Here is a 16837-nt window from a genome sequence, read left to right as displayed (position 1 = left end):
ATAAAAGCAAATAAAGAATAAACAATGTCTTTCACTATGCAACTGAAAGCAAGCAAGCAAGCGTGGGAACAGTTGAAGTCCCCAGCAGCCCCTGCCACATGCCTTTCCTCTCTCCTCGCCTGAGAGAACCTCTACCCGGACAGGATAGTTGTCATTTTGCTACATATGGACACGCATTGGATTCTCTGAGTCAAAGAGCTTTGTCTTTTCCTTTCCCTCCTCTCCCTTTTTTCTCCGTAGACTCTCCCAAGGGATCCCCCCACCCAGGAATTTCATGTTAACCACCTCATGTATCTCCTGCTGTCATTCCCCAAAGCAAGCAATCCTATGTAGCCATTTGCTACATACAGGACCCCCGACTTATCCACGGCTCCAGGTACCTGTGGTCAACCACGTCCCGGAAGCGGACCATCCACATGGCCCAAGTTCAGCAGTCGCCTCAGGCTATGTCAGTCACAGTGCCTACGCCATCCGCCTCACTTCATCTCCACACGGGGGCATTTTCTCATCCCAAGAAGAAGAGTGGAAACAGTACAGTAAGATATTTTGAGAGAGAGAGAGAGACCACATTCACATAACTTTTATTATAGTATATTGTTGTAAATGTTCTATTTTATTATTAGTTATTGTTTTTAATCTTACTGTGGCAAATTTATAAATTAAACTTTAGAATGAATGTATAGGACAAAACGTAGTATATATAAGGTTTGATACTATGTGGTTTCAGGCATCCACGGGCGGTCTTGGAGGCTACGACCAGTGGATGAGGGGACTAGTTTGTACATATAAAAATATATACGTGTGTATTGGTATGTATGTATACACGTCTACACATGTGAATGGGCATATAGGGTATTCTTTTTTGTCTTCTGAGAATATGGTAACTGCAGCTATGCATCATGCTTCTCTCTCTCAACAGCCCCTCATGGGAATCCCCAAGCTGTTTTGAGTCACCCTTCCTGTGGCGACATGGTGTGTTTTTAATGGCCCGTGATGGGGATGTGCCAACATTTCTCCAGTCACAGTCCTGCGGAGGGACATCATGCTTCCTTTCTTCCCCCTCCCACTGTTGAGGGTTGGCAGTAAACGTCCTGATGACAGGAGTGCTTTTTATTTTTCCGTTTCCATGTGTCTTTCAAAATTTTTCTAATATATTTTAAAAGCTGGGATGATATATCCCTTTAATGCATTTAAAGAAAACTCTAAAATATATGATGAAATGGAAGCGAAAGTTACGGTTAAAAATTAAAAGTAAGAAATGGTAAATTGGGGGTTCAAGGAGCAGGTCCCCCCATCCCCCCTGGTGTGATCTTCGCCTGGGTGAGGCCCCCAGGGCATCTCTTCTACCCTGCAGATGCCAGGAAGCAGTCAATTAAATAACTTCAGTCTGTGGGATATGATTCTCAGGAGGGGGTTGTGGGTTGAAGGGAATGTGTGCATTTAATTAAGGAAAAGGAGATGCCAGACTGGCCTCAGGTGTTTCTCCTTGAGCCTGGCCTTCTCCTGCGGGCATCTGTCTCTCTCTCCCTGAAGGCCCTGATTTCCCAGCCCTCCCTCTCTGCCTGCCTCCTTCAGGAAAACAGTCCTACCTCTCTGATCTCAACAACTTGGAGTTCCGACCGGCGTTGTGCGGAGCCACACCGGAGCCCATGCAAAAGGCTCTGTATAACATGCTTGGGGTTTCTTTAATGGTTATTTCTTCCCAGAACACTCAAGTCACTGAAAAAAATATTGAAAATTATAAAAAGGGAGGGTATATTAAAACACACATTATTTTGAGTTAAAATCTTTTTATTGATACCCAATGTATTAAATTTTATTTCAGTGTAAGTTAATTAAAAATTATTGAGCATCATTTGATCAAGAGAAACTGTCTCAAACATGAACGTTCTCTAGATTAAAAATGTGATGTCAAGAAATAGATTTTGAAAATATTGGTGAGTTTGTGTCCATCTGTCTTGCAATGGGTTTCAGCCCCGGGCAAGTTCGCTATGGATTCAGTGTGACCAAAGAAATTGACAGCAAAACGTTATTTGGGGTGAAAGGGTTATACCCAACTTTATTTCCAGTTGGCAGGTCAGTCACTAGAATCCCATTCACTCGGAGCGAGTCTGCATGCAGCAAGCCGGTCTCTGCCTCTGGGTCTCCCTGTCTGCACAGCCGTCCCACACAGCCTTCCTCTGGGCCTCTGTCCTCGGTTCTGCCACCTCTCCAGCCTCTGCTCTGCTCTCCTGCAGCCTTGCAGCCCTGCCACCATGTTGCGCCCAGAGCACTGGGTAGAGCTCTTTTTATAGAGTCAACAGCCATGTATTGCCCACAGGTGTGCAGTGAGCTAGTCAACCAGGGCCAGGTGAGAATCCTGGCCACAGGAACTCTCATTTTATCCACACCATCAAAGCCAGGGATACATTTTTCCTTCAGGCACCAACACTGCTTGGCATGGGACTGGTCTTTATTTAAAATTTTGATATTTTGTTCATTAAAACACTAATAAATTTTTTTTCTTTTTTAAAGAATTGCATTAAAATATCACTGATCTGGATAACTGAGTTTTTTGGCACCCCCTTAAATCTGCACCCAAGGGCAGGGTCTCACTTGTTGGCCCTAGCTCTGAGCAAATTGTTGTGTCACTGAGTACAGAAGGATTCCCACGTCATTCCTGGCCCCCTTTCATGACACTCCCCAAAAGGCCTTGCGCCCTCACTGGGGCCTCTCATGAGATCTGGGCCCTGATGGCCTCTCAGACCTCATCTCCAGAAGCACCCTCCCTTGTCACTCTGCTCCAGCCACACCAGCCTCCATGATTCTCCCCAGACACACCAGGTTCAACCTGCCTCAGGACCTTTGCATGGAATGCTCTTGCCCCCGTATCTACACGGCTTATTCCCTTACTTCATTTAGATCTCTGCTCAAATAGAATGTCACTTTCTCAGAGCTTTCCAGACCATTCTATCAAAAATAGCATACCGCCTCCCCTAAATTCACTGGACTCTTTAGGGACCTGAAACAATGATTTATTATTTCTTGTGAGTCTGTGGGTTGGCTGGACTCAGCTGGTTCTTCTACTCCCACGCTGCAATGCCCCAGATGGCTTCAGGCTCATCTGCACGGCTTCTCCAGCAGGGTAGCCTGGCCCCTCAGGGCTCTGGGAAGGAAGCAGAGGCTGCCGTCTCTTAAGACCTGGGCTTGGAAACCCTAGAATGCCACTTCTGTTCCATCCTATTAATCAGAGCAAGTCACAGGGCCAGCCGGGATCCCAGGGGAGAGGACGGAGACACCCTCTCTCCATGGGAAGAGTGGCATGTGCCTACAGAAGCGGGACAGACTGTCGGCAGCCATGGTTGCAGGCAACCTACAAACCCCCCACCCAGCCCCTTAACCTTTACTTTCTTGCCTTTTTTCTTATCACGCTTGGACACCATCTTACTTTTGTTTATCTGTATCTTTCAAAAAATACAAGTTTCAGGAGGGCAAGGGTCATCCGTGGTTTGTCACTACCGTGTCACTGCGCCGATTTAAATGAACGAATGTGTGACTCCCTGGGGACTTCCAGGTGTCCCCAGGATTACAGCGATGGAGAGAAGGTGAAGGCCACACTGTGTACACATTCCTAGGGATGTGCTTTAGGATTTTTAAGGGACGCTGAGAGAAAGGATCTCAAGGAAAGGAGGATTAGGAGTGGGCAGGGGAACTGGGGGAGGAGGAGGCAGAGGACTGGGGGCCTCATGAGGGAAGGGCAGGGACTGTTTGGTCCCACAGGCACCCATAGGAAAGTGTGTTGAGTGAATGGCTTTTCTCCAAAGAGCCTCTGCTGACTCCACTTGCCCCAGCTCCCAGGCTAGGCACCCCCTTGACTATCACCTCTCTGGGCGACTCCATCCCTACCTTATCTACTGTGGCTGTCACTGTCAGGGGACAGGTCTGTGTCCCCCACTCTGCGTGCTGTAGGACATCAACCAGGGGGCCCTTGGCACACAGGTTAAGCATATGCTGCGAAAACGTCCTGCCTGTAGGAAAGGGCCGACCCTGTCATCGCTGGACTCCCGGCCTGGTGGACCCAGAGAGGATGCTCCGGGAACACCACCATCAGCTCTGAGATGACCTCCCCTCCGCCCCTCACCTCTTAGCGATTCGGAAATAGGAGGAATCACAGCTGAGGCACAATCGCCGTCAGCCAGGCAGAACAGTGACGTAGCTGTCACTGCCGGGATGTGATAAGGCAGGTGCTTTAAATAGCTTCGTCGCCGTTCCCGAGGGCGCGGAGGACGCCGCGTGTGGGAAGGCAAGCCCAGAGGGCCGCGCTGCTGGGAGGCAGAGGCGGCTCCGCGCAGTCAGACTCGGGGTGGTTTAGGAACAGCTGAGCCGGTTTGATTCCCTTGTGTTTTCCTGGTTAGAGACACACACAAGTGATAAATGATTTTTTAAAATCTCTGTTTTCTAAATCTACAAAGAACCCTTCCAGTAAGCGTAAAACAGAAATTTTAAGTGATAAAGAAATATCATGTCAGTTTTACTGACAGCATTTTTTCCCCTGTTAGCGGGACAGAACACGGCATCGGACAGATTTGATTACGTAGGGATCCTGTGGAAAGAACCGGCGAATCGATGCCCTGAGCTCATTTGTCTCTGTCTTCCTCTCTTCCAGTCTCAGCTCCTGGGCTTTCTGTCTGTCCTGGGATGACAGGTGGGAGGACAGAGTTCCAGTCCCTGTTAAACGAGTCACTCCATCCGATGGGCCTCACACCGTGCCCGGCTCCCTCCCTGAGAGCGCCCAGCAAGCGCACACTCGGCCTTTGTGGGCAGTCACGCGGGCCGCCCCCAGCGGCCTGCCAGGTCAGTAAGAGCAGGGTGAGTGTGACTCACGTCTCAGAACCAGGACAGCGGCCGGCCGAGGGTCAGGTCTAAACAAATGTTTGTGGAATGACCAAATATACTGAGTGGGTTACTGGGCGAACGAAGAAGTGCTCCCTTCCAACTCAGGGTCTTACCTTGGGCTGGGCACGTGGCCTGGGATGCAACTCCCCAGCAGGCCACCTGACTCACTCCTACTGATCCTTCAGATCTCAGTTCAGGCACCCTCTCCTCCAGGAAGCCCTCCCTGACCCCCAGGCTGGCTCAGGTGCCCGCTTTGTGCCCCCCCCCCCAGTCCTCTGGGCCCCCCGCCTCGGCCTGCCCGCTCTGGGTCATCACTGTCTGGGGTTGGATCTGACTCCCCACTGGACTCTGAGCCCTGTGGGGGCAGATCCTGGGGCTGTCTCAGTCACTGTTGTCTTCCCAGCACGGAGCCTGGAGAGGTGCTGGATATGTGCTGAATGATGAGGGAAGAGGAGGCTTGGCAGACGGGCGAGGGTGCCGCCTCTCTCTGGCTGGCACTCTCAGGAGCTGGCAAAAGCACCCCAGGCAGCAAACCAGCCTGCACCAGATGCATCTTTGCAGGTGCCCTGCAGCCGTCCTGGCCCACAGACCCCCTGGGGGGTGATGCCTCTCCCTTTCCTCCACCCTAAATCCCCAGGGGCAGAGCCTGGGTCAAATGCCTTTCTGGGGCCCTGGCTCATGGCCGGGCACTTGGGATCGGAGCTGGAGCAGAATGAATGAGGGTCATGAATGGATGTGGAGGGGTTAGGGAGGTCCCAGGTTAAAGTCTGTGTATGTGGTCAGTGTGTGAGACTTATCTGTACATTTGTCTGAGTTTTGCTTTTCTGTAATGACTCTGTTTGAGAGTCTGTCTTTCCCTTCCCTCTTGAGCCAGATATGTGTGTCTGTGGCTTTGGGGGCAGAGTCTTGGTCTGTGTGCTCGGTGTCTGGGAATGTCTGAAAATGCCTTTAATCTCTCGGTTTCTGTGCATTTGTGTCCATCAGTGAGGATGTGAATGAGCCTGTGTGGCTGCTGATCTGCACTTCTCTCTCATCTGTGGTTTAAAATTCTAGGCTATGTGGTGAGCAGACGCTCATTCTCCTCGGTGTGGCCTTGAACTCATCTATTCCCCTTCTGGGTCTCCACCTCCTCCCCAGTTGTTTTCAGAGGCTCCTCCCCAGACCGACCTTCAGATCATCAGGAAAATCCTTTGAGTAGCAGGAGCCTGTGGCTGTCCCAGAGTTGGGGTTGGGGAGGCCCCGTGGGTGGCGCCGGGCCTGGGCAGAGAGGAGGCCTGCGGGCAGACAGGGTGGAGTGGGCTGGAAAAGAACCAGTCACAGGGATGCTTGGCGGCTGCAGGGGGAGGTGCTGGCGTCAGGGGAGCCCGGGTCAGGGTTCTGGGTGTGCCGGTCTCTGGACCTTCAGCTCCTTCTCTGCGTGTCTTGGCCACCCCCCCTTGATTCCATCTCGCTCCCTATCTTCTCTAACTTGAGCCCTGGAAGCTGTAGTTCTGACTTGGTCTCTTGTCTGCTCTGGCTTCTTGCCTGACTGTTTTCTCTTGGGGAGTCTCTTTCCCACCCCATCTCTCCCTTTACTTGGGGGTCCTCTGCCTCTCCCTCTTTTCTCATCACATTTCTCCCTACTTCCATCTCCCTCTGTGACACACTGATGCCATTTCACACAGTCACGAGGAAGCGGAGGGGGAGAGCAGAATGGAGAATGGCGTCATACAGGAGGTGGCACCTGAGCGGGGACCTGAAGGACGGGCTGGGATGGGTCAGAGAGGACTTCAAAATCCCAGGGACGGAAGAAGCCAGAGGCTGGGGCCTGGATAGCAGATACTGCATTGGGGTGCGGGTGCCAGCCCGCTGGTGCCAGGGTCAAGCGGGGTCGGGCCGGCGGTGGCCCTGTTGGCCTCCCCCAGTGCTTCCTTTCCTCCCAGCCGCGCTAAGCCCAGTCACCCATGGAGCATGCGCCGCAAGTGTGAGGTGGGTGAGCGGATGGTGCAGAGAAGGGAAATGAATGACTGTGGGGGAGACAGAGGCCCCTGACGGAGGAGAAGTGGAGGGTAGGGTGGCAAGTAGGGTCAGGCCCTCAGGTGCCAGGCTTCATCGCTGGGACTTTGTCCTGGGGTGTGTGTGGAGACAATGGACAGGTTTTGAACAAATCTGGGTGTTAGACAGATCTCTGTGGGTCCCTGTGGGGGACTGTGGGCCACGCGTGGCTGATCCAAGTGGTGGTCCCACGAGCAGCTGGGCCGTGGGCCCCTGACCCACCCTAGGAGCCCCTCCTTGACATCACCATCACATTATTGCCCTAGGGGCTGGCTGACCAACAGGCTGCTGCTTGTTCATATAATGGGTCCTCGCAGCAGGGTCTGTCCTTAGGCTGACAGGAGAGGAGACCCCATCAGCAGGGATAGTGGGGAGCGAGGGCCTGCACGCAGGCGAGTCCCGGAGGGCAGGGCTCTCCAGCTGGGCCCACAGATAGGCCCGAGGCAGGGGCTTCGAGTGCCCATCCCAGCTCCCTCAGCCCCAGTCCCCCCCAGGGGGCCACTGTCTGGCTCTGGCTGCTGGGAACTGTCCCAGTCACCAGCTCTCCTTTACCAGGGCCACACCCTGGATGCCCTGGGAGGACAGGGTGCAGGAGGGGTGAGTAAAGCTGAGGGGCAGGGGGTGGGGGATCCAAGCTGGCAGGAACCGTGTGAAAAGAACTGATGCCCGTTGTGGGGCGAAGGAGGACAGGGCCAGCCCAGGAGGTGAAGGGGAGGCAGAGACATGTGGCTGCAGGGAGGGCAGCCCTCCAGAGGGCGAGGGAGCCCGTGGACTTGGGCTTGCGTCCCGGCCGAGCTTTTGTGGGAGGCCATCACCGTCTGGTGGAGCGGTGATCTCCGGTGTGGGTGCCCCCCCAGGGTTCTCTGAAGAGTCTTAGCCAGTGGGGAGGTGTATTCAGAGATGATGGCCCAGAAGGGAGTGTGACTGGGAAGAGGGGGTGCCCGGGGAGCTCCCAGCCAGGGCGGCTCCGAGGAGACCCCAGCTGATGGGCACCAGGAGGCCGGAGGGGCTTGGCCGCATGGGGCCACCACGGCAGGGCTGGGCGTGTGACGAGCAGGCCTCCCAGGGTCTGGGCACTGCCCCGGCGGGGCTTCTCCCCTGAGCTGAACCCACGAAGGTCTTCACAGTTGGCCTGGGATACAGGGATGGAGACCATGACTGTCACAGCAGCCCTGAGAGGTGGGTAGGGCTCTCTTCCTTGGTGTGAATGTAGTGGTGAGGCTCAGAGAGGGCAGGGACTTGCTCGCAGTTGCACAGCTAGGAATACTGATAATGGTAATGCTGCTGCCGGCACGGACCCCCTGCTCTGAGCCAGGCACTATTTAAGTGCCTTGTGTGTATTAACTCATTTAATTCTTCACAACCCTAGGAGGTGGTTTGCTATTATGGTAGCTTTTATTCTCATCTTACACGAGGAAAGTGGGGCGCAGAGGTAATGTGCCCCAAGTCGTGCAGTGAGTAAGTGGCACAGGCAGGATCTGACCCCAGGGCCTGGGTACCCTTCTCCACCACCTATGCTCCTCTCTGCTTGGGCCCAGTATAAAATGAAAATGCAGGGCCCCTGGCTCAAATATTAAAAATCGCAGTCAGCATCAGCAGAGCATTCAGCCAAGAACTGGGCCTTGTAAGTGTGGGGCCCGTGTGACTGCATGGGTCACAAGCTGCCCATAAAATGGCCCCTGTTCCTTGGTTATCCCGAAGGCTCCTCAGGAGGCAGGTTAGTCAGTGTTATACAGAGAAGCAAACAGGCTCAGAGAGGTGCCTCATTCTGCCCCAGGTCACACAGCAAGTTACTGGCAGAGACGGGATGTGAACCTGGGCTTGAGAGACTTCAAAGCCCCTACCCCAGGTTTTTGAGGAGAGGGCTGTGGGGTTCCCGAGGAACTTCCTCCATGTCCTGGTGTCTGTCTCTCCCTGCCGCCAAGGCCCAGGAGGTGTGAAGGGCTCCCTTCTCCCAGACACAGATGCCGAGGATCGCCGTCCTGTGACCCACCCCCAACCCCTGTGCCCTCCGAACCACTGCTCACCATGGCTACTTCCAAGTTGCCAGTGGTGCCTGGGGAGGAGACACCATCCTCACGGCCAAGGAAGAGCTGGAGGCCCTGCGCACTGCCTTCGAGTGGGGCGACATCCCCCAGGCCGCCTCTCACCTCCGGAAGCTGCTGACCTCTTCCGAGAGCATCCGCCTGGAGGCGGGCATCACAGGCGAGTCGGGCGCTGGCAAGTCGTCCCTCATCAATGCCCTTCGTGGCCCGGGGGCCGAGGACCCGGCGTGGCTCTCACCGGTGTCGCTGAGACCACAACGCACCCCTCGTCCTACCCACACCCACAGTTACCTGATGTGACTGTGGGACCTGCCGGGGGCCGGCTCTCCGGGCTGCCCAGCTGACAAGTACCTGAAGCAGCTGGACTTCGGCCGCTATGACTTCTTCCTGCTGGTCTCGCCCCGCCGCTGTGGGGCCGTGGAGACCCGCTTGGCATCCGAGATCCTGCGCCAGGGCAAGAAGTTCTACTTTGTGTGCACCAAGGTGGATGAGGACCTGGCAGCCACACACACCCAGCGGCCCTCGGGCTTCAGCGAGGCCGCAGTCCTGCAGGAGATCGAGACCACTGTGCTGAGCGGCTGCGGGCGGCTGCTGTGACTGACCCCCGCATCTTCCCCGTGTCCAACCTCTCACCGGCCTGCTATGACTTTCCACTGCTTGTGTCCACCTGGGAGCACGACTTGCCCGCCCATCGGCGCCTCGCTGGCCTGCGGTCACAGCCCGGTATCTCGCTGGAGGCCCTGCAGAAGGAGGACATGCTCCAGGACCAGGTGCTCAGGACGGCCCTGACGTTGGGTGTCATCCAGGCCCCGCCCGTGCCAGGGCTGGAGCCGCCTACGATGACGCCCTGCTCCTCCGCTCGCTGCGTGGCTAACACCGCAGCTTTGGCTTGGACGACAACTTGCTGGCCAAGCTGGGCGAGCAGGGGGGCAAACAGGCGGGGGACCTGCGCTCGGTCATCCGCTCCCCGCTGGCTACCGAGGTCTCGCCTGAAACCGTCCTGCGGCTCTACTCACCGTCATCCGATGGCGCCGTGCGGGGGGCCCGTGCCTTTGGGAAGGGCATCCCTGTGTTCGGTACACTGGTGGCCGGTGGCATCAGCTTTGGCACCGGTTGGTGATGATGGCGTGGAGACGCGGGAGTGCGCGGAGGGCGCTGGCGAGGAAGCCCCACTCTGGGCGCTCCCGAAGCTCGGTCTCTTTCTCAGGTACATTCTCGACAGCTGGAGGAAGCTGGAAGAGAAGTGAAATTGCAGCCCCCCCATCCCCACCTCACCCACAAACTGAGCCTTAACAAAACCAAACCACCAACCAAAATCGGCCAATGTGGTGAAAATGAGAGCTGCCATTGCTGGTGGGGGTGAGGGGCGGGGGCAGGGGGTCTGACGGAGCAACGCGTTTGCCATCGGGGCAGGGCAGGGGCGGGGTGTGGAGGGGCCTCAGGGAGGCTGGTGGGCCCATGTGGAAGAGAAAAACACTGAACTGGGGTGGGAACTGATCTTGCAGAGGCGGTTCAAGACGCGGATGGTGGGCCAAGGGCTCCTCGGTGGGATCTCTGTCTCTGGTGCCCAAGGGGCCAAGGGGGGTGTGTGGGGAAGCAGAACAGCCCAGCCTGGGCCCAAGACAGGAGGCCGTCTGTCAGCTCCCAAGGGTGGTGAGTGGGGACTGGGGATGCTAAGGTACTTATTTTAGTTGCAATCTCATGCCCTTTTCTGAGAACCCCAGTGTCCCAAAGGCCTCCTCTGGAGGTGGGAGGGGCAGCCAATCGGCGCCCCAGATCAGCACAAAGGTGCCTGGCTACCGTGTTAAACAGGGCAGGTGACACGGGGCCTCCTGAGCCAGCCCTGCTGCCGGTGCATGATGGTAGGTGTGGGTGGCAGGGAGAGGGGAGGCCAGGTGGCCCTGGGCTGGCCTCCACGCTGAGCCTGGGGAGGCAGAACCTGAGCAGGGTGGTGAGAGGGCGGGTGGGCTGTCTCTCTGAGCATCGAAGGAGACAGGAGGCAGAGGACACAACGCGCCACCCAGACAGAGTCCTTTCTGAAAGGCTGTGTCTAAGTGTGAGTGTGTGTGGCCATAAGCTTTCTAGTGTGCCTGTGACTGGAAGGAATCTTGACTAGTCTGTGATTTTGATGTTGTGGGTCTAAGGTGGAGAGTAGTTTGCACATGGGGGTTGCTAGCTGTTTCTGCACAGTCATGTGTGTGTGCACACGTGCATGAATACTGGGATGTGCTCAAAGGCTGTGGGTCTGAGCGGGGGTGACTGTGTTGGGTTTCTGAAAGCTGCGTGTGGCTGTGAGTGACAGAGGGTGTGTGCATACAGGTATGTGTGTTTGGCCCGGGTGTCCCTGGAAAACCAAGTGCCTCAGCACTGCCTGTAGCTCTGGGCTCAGCTCTTCTGCGGGAATGCAAACGTGAATGTGACATCCTCAAGTCTAAACTCACACACTAAGTCAAGGGTCACATGTTTTAACTAAAGAACTACCAGATGGGGGCTTTGGACAGAACGGGTTGCCCCAGTGGCTTCTGTGGGCTTGGACAAGGGACAGGGAAGGACTGGATTTAAGTGCAAAGAAAGGTGAGTTTCCAGGAATTCAAAAGGCGGCGCTGGAGGCCATGTGCAAGGCCCGTGGCAGAGTGAGGACTCGGGCCGGGTTAGTGGCTCGCCCAGGTGTGCAAATAGCCACTGTGGATTCTCCAGGATCTGGTGACAGTTTGGGCCTCCAGTTACTCCTGACCCTGGGAACCAGTTCCAGACTAAGAGGGCCCACCTCTACCTGGAGAAGTAAAGGGGCACTAAGTCTCTGCTGAAGGGCTCTTGCTTTGCAAAACAATTCCTCTCTTCCTGGAAGGCATCCCCATAGGCTCTGCCAGGACTACTTTGGGGTTCACACTGATCTTCCTGCACCAAAGAAGGTGCAGGGAATCGTGGTAGGGAAGTCCCAGGCCCCCAGACGCACAAGACAGAGGGTCCTTTCCAAGTCCGTTGTCAAACACAGCCCACATCCCTGCACCTGCAGAGCTTCAGCCGTCATCCTAAACACAGGACTCGCTGGCCCCAGTGGCTGGGGTGGAAAGGTCACACACGAATAGCACATTCTCACTAGGTCTAAGGTTAGACAAAATGGGTTACTTCTGTCTTCTCCAACTGGTAGCCTTGTTGTGTCCCTTGTGCCTCCATCTCTGCCTTCCCTGTCCCCCATCTCGACCCCCCCTAGCCTGTTCCAGCTCAGGCCTTGCCCCCTCTCCACTCAGCTCCTGCCCCAGCACTTTTCCTTGTCTTTCCAGCTCCAGTGTCTTTCTTCTTAAGGCCACAGAAGGCCCTTTCTGAGGCCCACAGTGGACCTCTCCCCTCCCTGCTCAAAATTCTTCCATGACCACCCACAGACAAAGATTAAGCTCAGCCTGATGTTGCCAGCCCTTCCCAAGCTGGCTTCTTCCCAAACCTCATCAGCAGTACCACCCTGAGTCACCCCAAGACAGCAGAGCTGGGAGGGCTCTGAGGAGTCATCGCTTCACTTTGCAGGTAAGGAAACTGACAACCCCACCCCTCACAGGAGGAGGAAATAAAGGCTACAGAGGGGACACAATTTACCCTGTGTCACCCTGCAAGTCCCAGGCATGGCTGAGATGGGACGCAGTTGTGCAATCACAGGATGTCAGTGCTAGCTGCCCCTGTCCATCACACCAGTGAGGAATCCGAGGCCTGGAGGCAGGACAGGGCTTGCCGAGGTGCGCGCTGCCATTCCTGAGCAGACGCAGGGTACTCAGGAGCCAGGCAGGGTGGGCAGTGCCTCCAGCGTACCAGACCCACTGATGTGTCTTCCTGGTGCTGGAACTGCAGTACCAGAAGAGGTCTTGACCCGTAGTGGGAGCTCGGGGATCTGAGGGGGCTTGTATGGCAAAAGGATGTGGGAGCTGGGCCATGTCCTGGCCCTGTGCAGGCTGCAAGACACTTAGCAAGTTAACTTTTACCTCCCCGAGCCTGTTTCCTTCTCTGCAAAATGGGGACTTAAGAACATTAACTACGCTCAGGGATGACAATGGTTCCAGCTCTGTCACTCCCTATGTTGTCGAGCACAGTGCTGGGTGCATGGTGAACCCCCAAAACAAGTTATGTGAGAATTTGAATTCTAAGATCAGCAGACGCCAGTCCCATTTCCAACACCCCATGCACTAGCTGGAGGCCTTGGGCAAGCGACTTTTCCTCTCAGTACCAAATATAGATAGCAAGGGAATCTCCTTTTCTGGCTGTTTTGAGGATTTAATGATAATGAGATACTCCAGGAGGAGAACCCGGCCTGGCATATCGTTACACTCTCAGTACTGTTCCTGGTGATGCCTCAGATGCTTTGGGCAAGCTGAGGGAGGCAGAGAGGAGAGGACAACTCAGAGCAAAAATACTCCCTTCCCTGTCCAGTCCAAGGTCAACAAGTCTTGGTCGGAGAACTGGGGGTTGGGCACATCATGGCACGCCAAATCGTCTGGTCAAGCCTCAGCCAGGCCAAAATACTGGTGCTATCAAGGGACACCAGAGCTCTGAAGGCTTTTGAGGCAGGGAACCTGCCAGCAGTAGCCACCAAGTTGCAGGCCACACTTCATTCGCTGGAGAATGCCAGGCTGGACATTGGCGTTACCAGGAGGACAGACTCAGACAGTCGACTTTTGTCAATGCCATCCGGGGGCTGGGAGACGAGGACCCCCACTCGGCCTGCATGGGTGTGGTGGAAATGACTGTGGGCCCCACACCTTACCCACGCCCCAAGTACCCCAGTGTGGTCATCTGGGACCTGCCGGGCATGGACACATCCACCTTCCAGGCTGACAGATACCTCCAGAGGGTGCTGCTCGACCAGTTTGACTTCTTTATCGTCATTTCATCAGAGAGCTTCACTGCCGCTCATGCCGAGTTGGCCTGTGAGATCCTGCAGCGGCACAAGCGCTTCTACTTCATCCGTTCCGAGGTAGACGTGGACATTGCTGCCTCGCGTGGCCGTGGCCCCAGCACCTTCTCAGAGTCCTCGGCCAGATCCGGGATGGCTGCTGGCAGTGGCTGCAGGGTGGGGAGCAGGTTCTGGGGGCTGGGCTGGGTGGATTCTTGAGGGACTGCCTGCCCCTCCCCTGCCATCTTCCAGCAGAGGCCCAGTGGGACAGGGTGTTGCCCAAGGTCACTCCACGTGACTACACTAGGCCCCACAGTGAAATAATGCTTACAGCTGCCATTCACTTCCTGAGAGTTGGCATGTCCGTCACATGTGAAACCCAACACTTGCATTAAGAAAAACAGAGTATGTGCTGGCCTGTGTATGCAAATGCTGTGGGCCCACGCGGCACTGGCACCTGTCCCTGAAGGCAGCTGACATTTGCTGAGGGCTCGCCACAAGCCAGACACCATTTTCATTAACTCAGTTTGCCACTACTACATCCCTGGGAGGAAGGTGCAATTATCACTTACAGTACAGATTTATACCTTATATTACGGAAGCTGTTTCTGGTTTGGTATCTTGCCCAGGGCTACCCAGGTGCTAGGTAGGAAGGCTGGGATCTGAATTCAGGGAGCCTGGCTCCAGGGCTGACACTCTTAAGCCACATGCTGTACTGACTCATGACAAGTGCCTAGGCCCAGGCAGCTGTCTGGTGCAGAAACTGATGGAACGGGGCTTTGGTCTCCTGTAGCGGAGGGCCTGGAGGAGCCCAAGGTCTTCGTGCTCTCCACGTTTGAGTTGGGCAAGTATGACTTCCCCCTACTGGAGGAGCCCATGGTGCAGGAACTGGAGAGCCACAGCGGCATGCGCTCCTGATGGCCCTGCCCAACATCTCAAAGCCCACCTTAGAGAAGAAGGCGGCCTCGCTGCGACAGCGCATCTGGCTGGTGGCCTCCATGGCCTGTGGCATCAACCTGCATCCTGTGATGGGCATACAGGATGTGGTGTGCAACCTATATATGCTCATCCGCTCCCTGGAAGGCTACCGTCGCAGCCTCGGCCTGGACAAGGACTCCCTCGTCAAGCTGGCTGAGCAGACGGACTGACCCCTGCATGGAATTCTGGAGGTGGTACAGGGCCCGAAGTCTGAGGTCACTGAGGCGCTGGTGGTGGAGCTGCTGGGCCAGGCCTCTGGGGATGCCCCTGCTTTCACCCAGAAGCTCCTCAGCGTGCCCATCCTGAGTGCCCTGGCCAGCTGCAGCCTCTCCTTTGCTGCCATCTACCAGATGCTCCGCTCTTGCCTGCATGTGGCAGTCAAGGATGCCCAAAGTGGGCTGTTTCAGCCCTCCAACTCCAACCACAAGCTCCCAGGTAAACCCAGTCAAGGCTCCCAGCGCTGAGCCCAGGCCAGCTGGCGGTCGCAGTGAAGGGCTGAGAGGATACAGGCTCTTCCGGTCTCCAGGCTGGCTGGTGTTGGGAGACGGGAACATAGAAACTCAAGCTCCAACTCCCTTGGACTGAGCCCGTGCGCCGTCTTGTGCTTTTGTGCTCTGAATCTTATGCCACCTCTGGCCGATGCCCCCTCCTTCCCTTCTCTGGTGAGGCCCCATGTCAGCCATGGGAAGCAGGAAGGGGACATGGGACAGATTAAGTGGGACAAGGTAAGGAAGAACCGTTACTCAGCTGGGGAGGGAGTCAGGAGGCTGTCCGCAGGTTGGGGCGGTGAGTGTCACAGCCCTAAGTGCCCGAGGACCACAAGGGGCGGCTCTGGCGCCTGCCCTGGGTCTCATGCCTCCCAGACCACAGGCCTCTGCCCTTTAGAGATCCACACAGACTCCCCACTTCAGGCCAGGCCTTCCGTGGCCTCTGAGTGCTTTCCCCACTGCCCCCCAACCTCTTCAGCTGTGCCTTTCTCTCGAAAGACCCCGGGATTCCCCTAACATGGATGCCAACGCTGCATGGATATGCCCATGGGCAGGAGCAAGCCAGGGGGACCCCAGTGGCATAGGGGGAGTGAGCAGATGACTCAGCTGTTCGGACTGGGCAGGGTGGCCAGACCACTTTGGAGACATACTTTGGGAAACACAAATTAAGACTGAGGACTGTGTATGGCAAAGGACACCATCAACAGAACAAAAAGGCATCTCCTACAGGGAGAATATATTTGTAAATGACATATCCGACAAGGGGTTAACATTCAAAATATACAAAGAACTTACACACCTAGGGGTTAACATTCAAAATATACAAAGAACTTACACACCTCAACACCCAAAAAGCAAATTACCTGATTAACAAATGCGCAGAGGATATGAAGAGACACTTCTCCAAAGAAACTCAGATGGTCAACAGGCACATGAAAAGATGCTCAACACGGCTAATTATCAGGGAAATGCAAATTAAAGCAACAATGAGATATCACCTCACACCAGTCAGGATGGCCAGCATTGAAAAGACTAAGAACAACAAATGCTGGCAAGGATGCAGAGAAAGGGGAACCCTCCTAGACTGCTGGTGGGAATGTAAGCTAGTTCAACCATTGTGGAAAGCAGTATGGAGGTTCCTCAAAAAACTAAAAATAGAAATACTATTTGACCCCGGAATCGCACTCCTTGGAATTTACCCAAAGAATACAACTTCTCAGATTCAAAAAGACATATGCACCCCTATGTTTGTCGCAGTACTTTTACAATAGCCAAGATATGGAAGCAACCTAAGTGTCCATCAGTAGATGAATGGATAAAGAAGATGTGGTACATATACACAATGGAATATTATTCAGCCATAAGAAGAAAACAAATCCTACCATTTGCAACAACATGGATGGAGCTAGAGGATATTATGCTCAGTGAAATAAGTCAGGCAGAGAAAGACAAGTGCCAAATGGTTTCTCTCATTTGTGGAGTATAACAATGAAGCAAAACTGAAGGAACAAAATCGTAGCAGACTCACAAACTCCAAG

General features: G+C 55.0%; 1 protein-coding gene and 2 pseudogenes across 1 annotated transcript; all 3 read left to right on the top strand.

Moving 5' to 3' along the window:
• The first annotated feature begins 8293 nt into the window (after nucleotides 1-8293).
• LOC118928728 (interferon-inducible GTPase 5) lies at nucleotides 8294-12190 on the top strand. Its single transcript, XM_036918258.2, is given in 7 exon segments — nucleotides 8294-8974; nucleotides 8977-9171; nucleotides 9174-9255; nucleotides 9257-9507; nucleotides 9510-9779; nucleotides 9782-10064; nucleotides 10066-12190. Coding segments are annotated over 7 exon segments (1254 nt in total). The 5' UTR covers nucleotides 8294-8937; the 3' UTR covers nucleotides 10202-12190.
• Nucleotides 12191-12606: 416 nt separating this feature from the next.
• On the top strand, nucleotides 12607-14577 carry LOC118928745 (interferon-inducible GTPase 5-like; annotated as a pseudogene).
• LOC130681116 (interferon-inducible GTPase 5-like) lies at nucleotides 14263-15275 on the top strand (annotated as a pseudogene).
• The last annotated feature ends 1562 nt before the right edge of the window (nucleotides 15276-16837 follow it).

This window comes from Manis pentadactyla, chromosome 15 (assembly GCF_030020395.1).
Source record: "Manis pentadactyla isolate mManPen7 chromosome 15, mManPen7.hap1, whole genome shotgun sequence".
Lineage (NCBI taxonomy): Eukaryota > Metazoa > Chordata > Mammalia > Pholidota > Manidae > Manis > Manis pentadactyla.
Note: the sequence above shows the minus strand (reverse complement) of the source record. Positions and strands in the feature narration are given on the sequence as shown.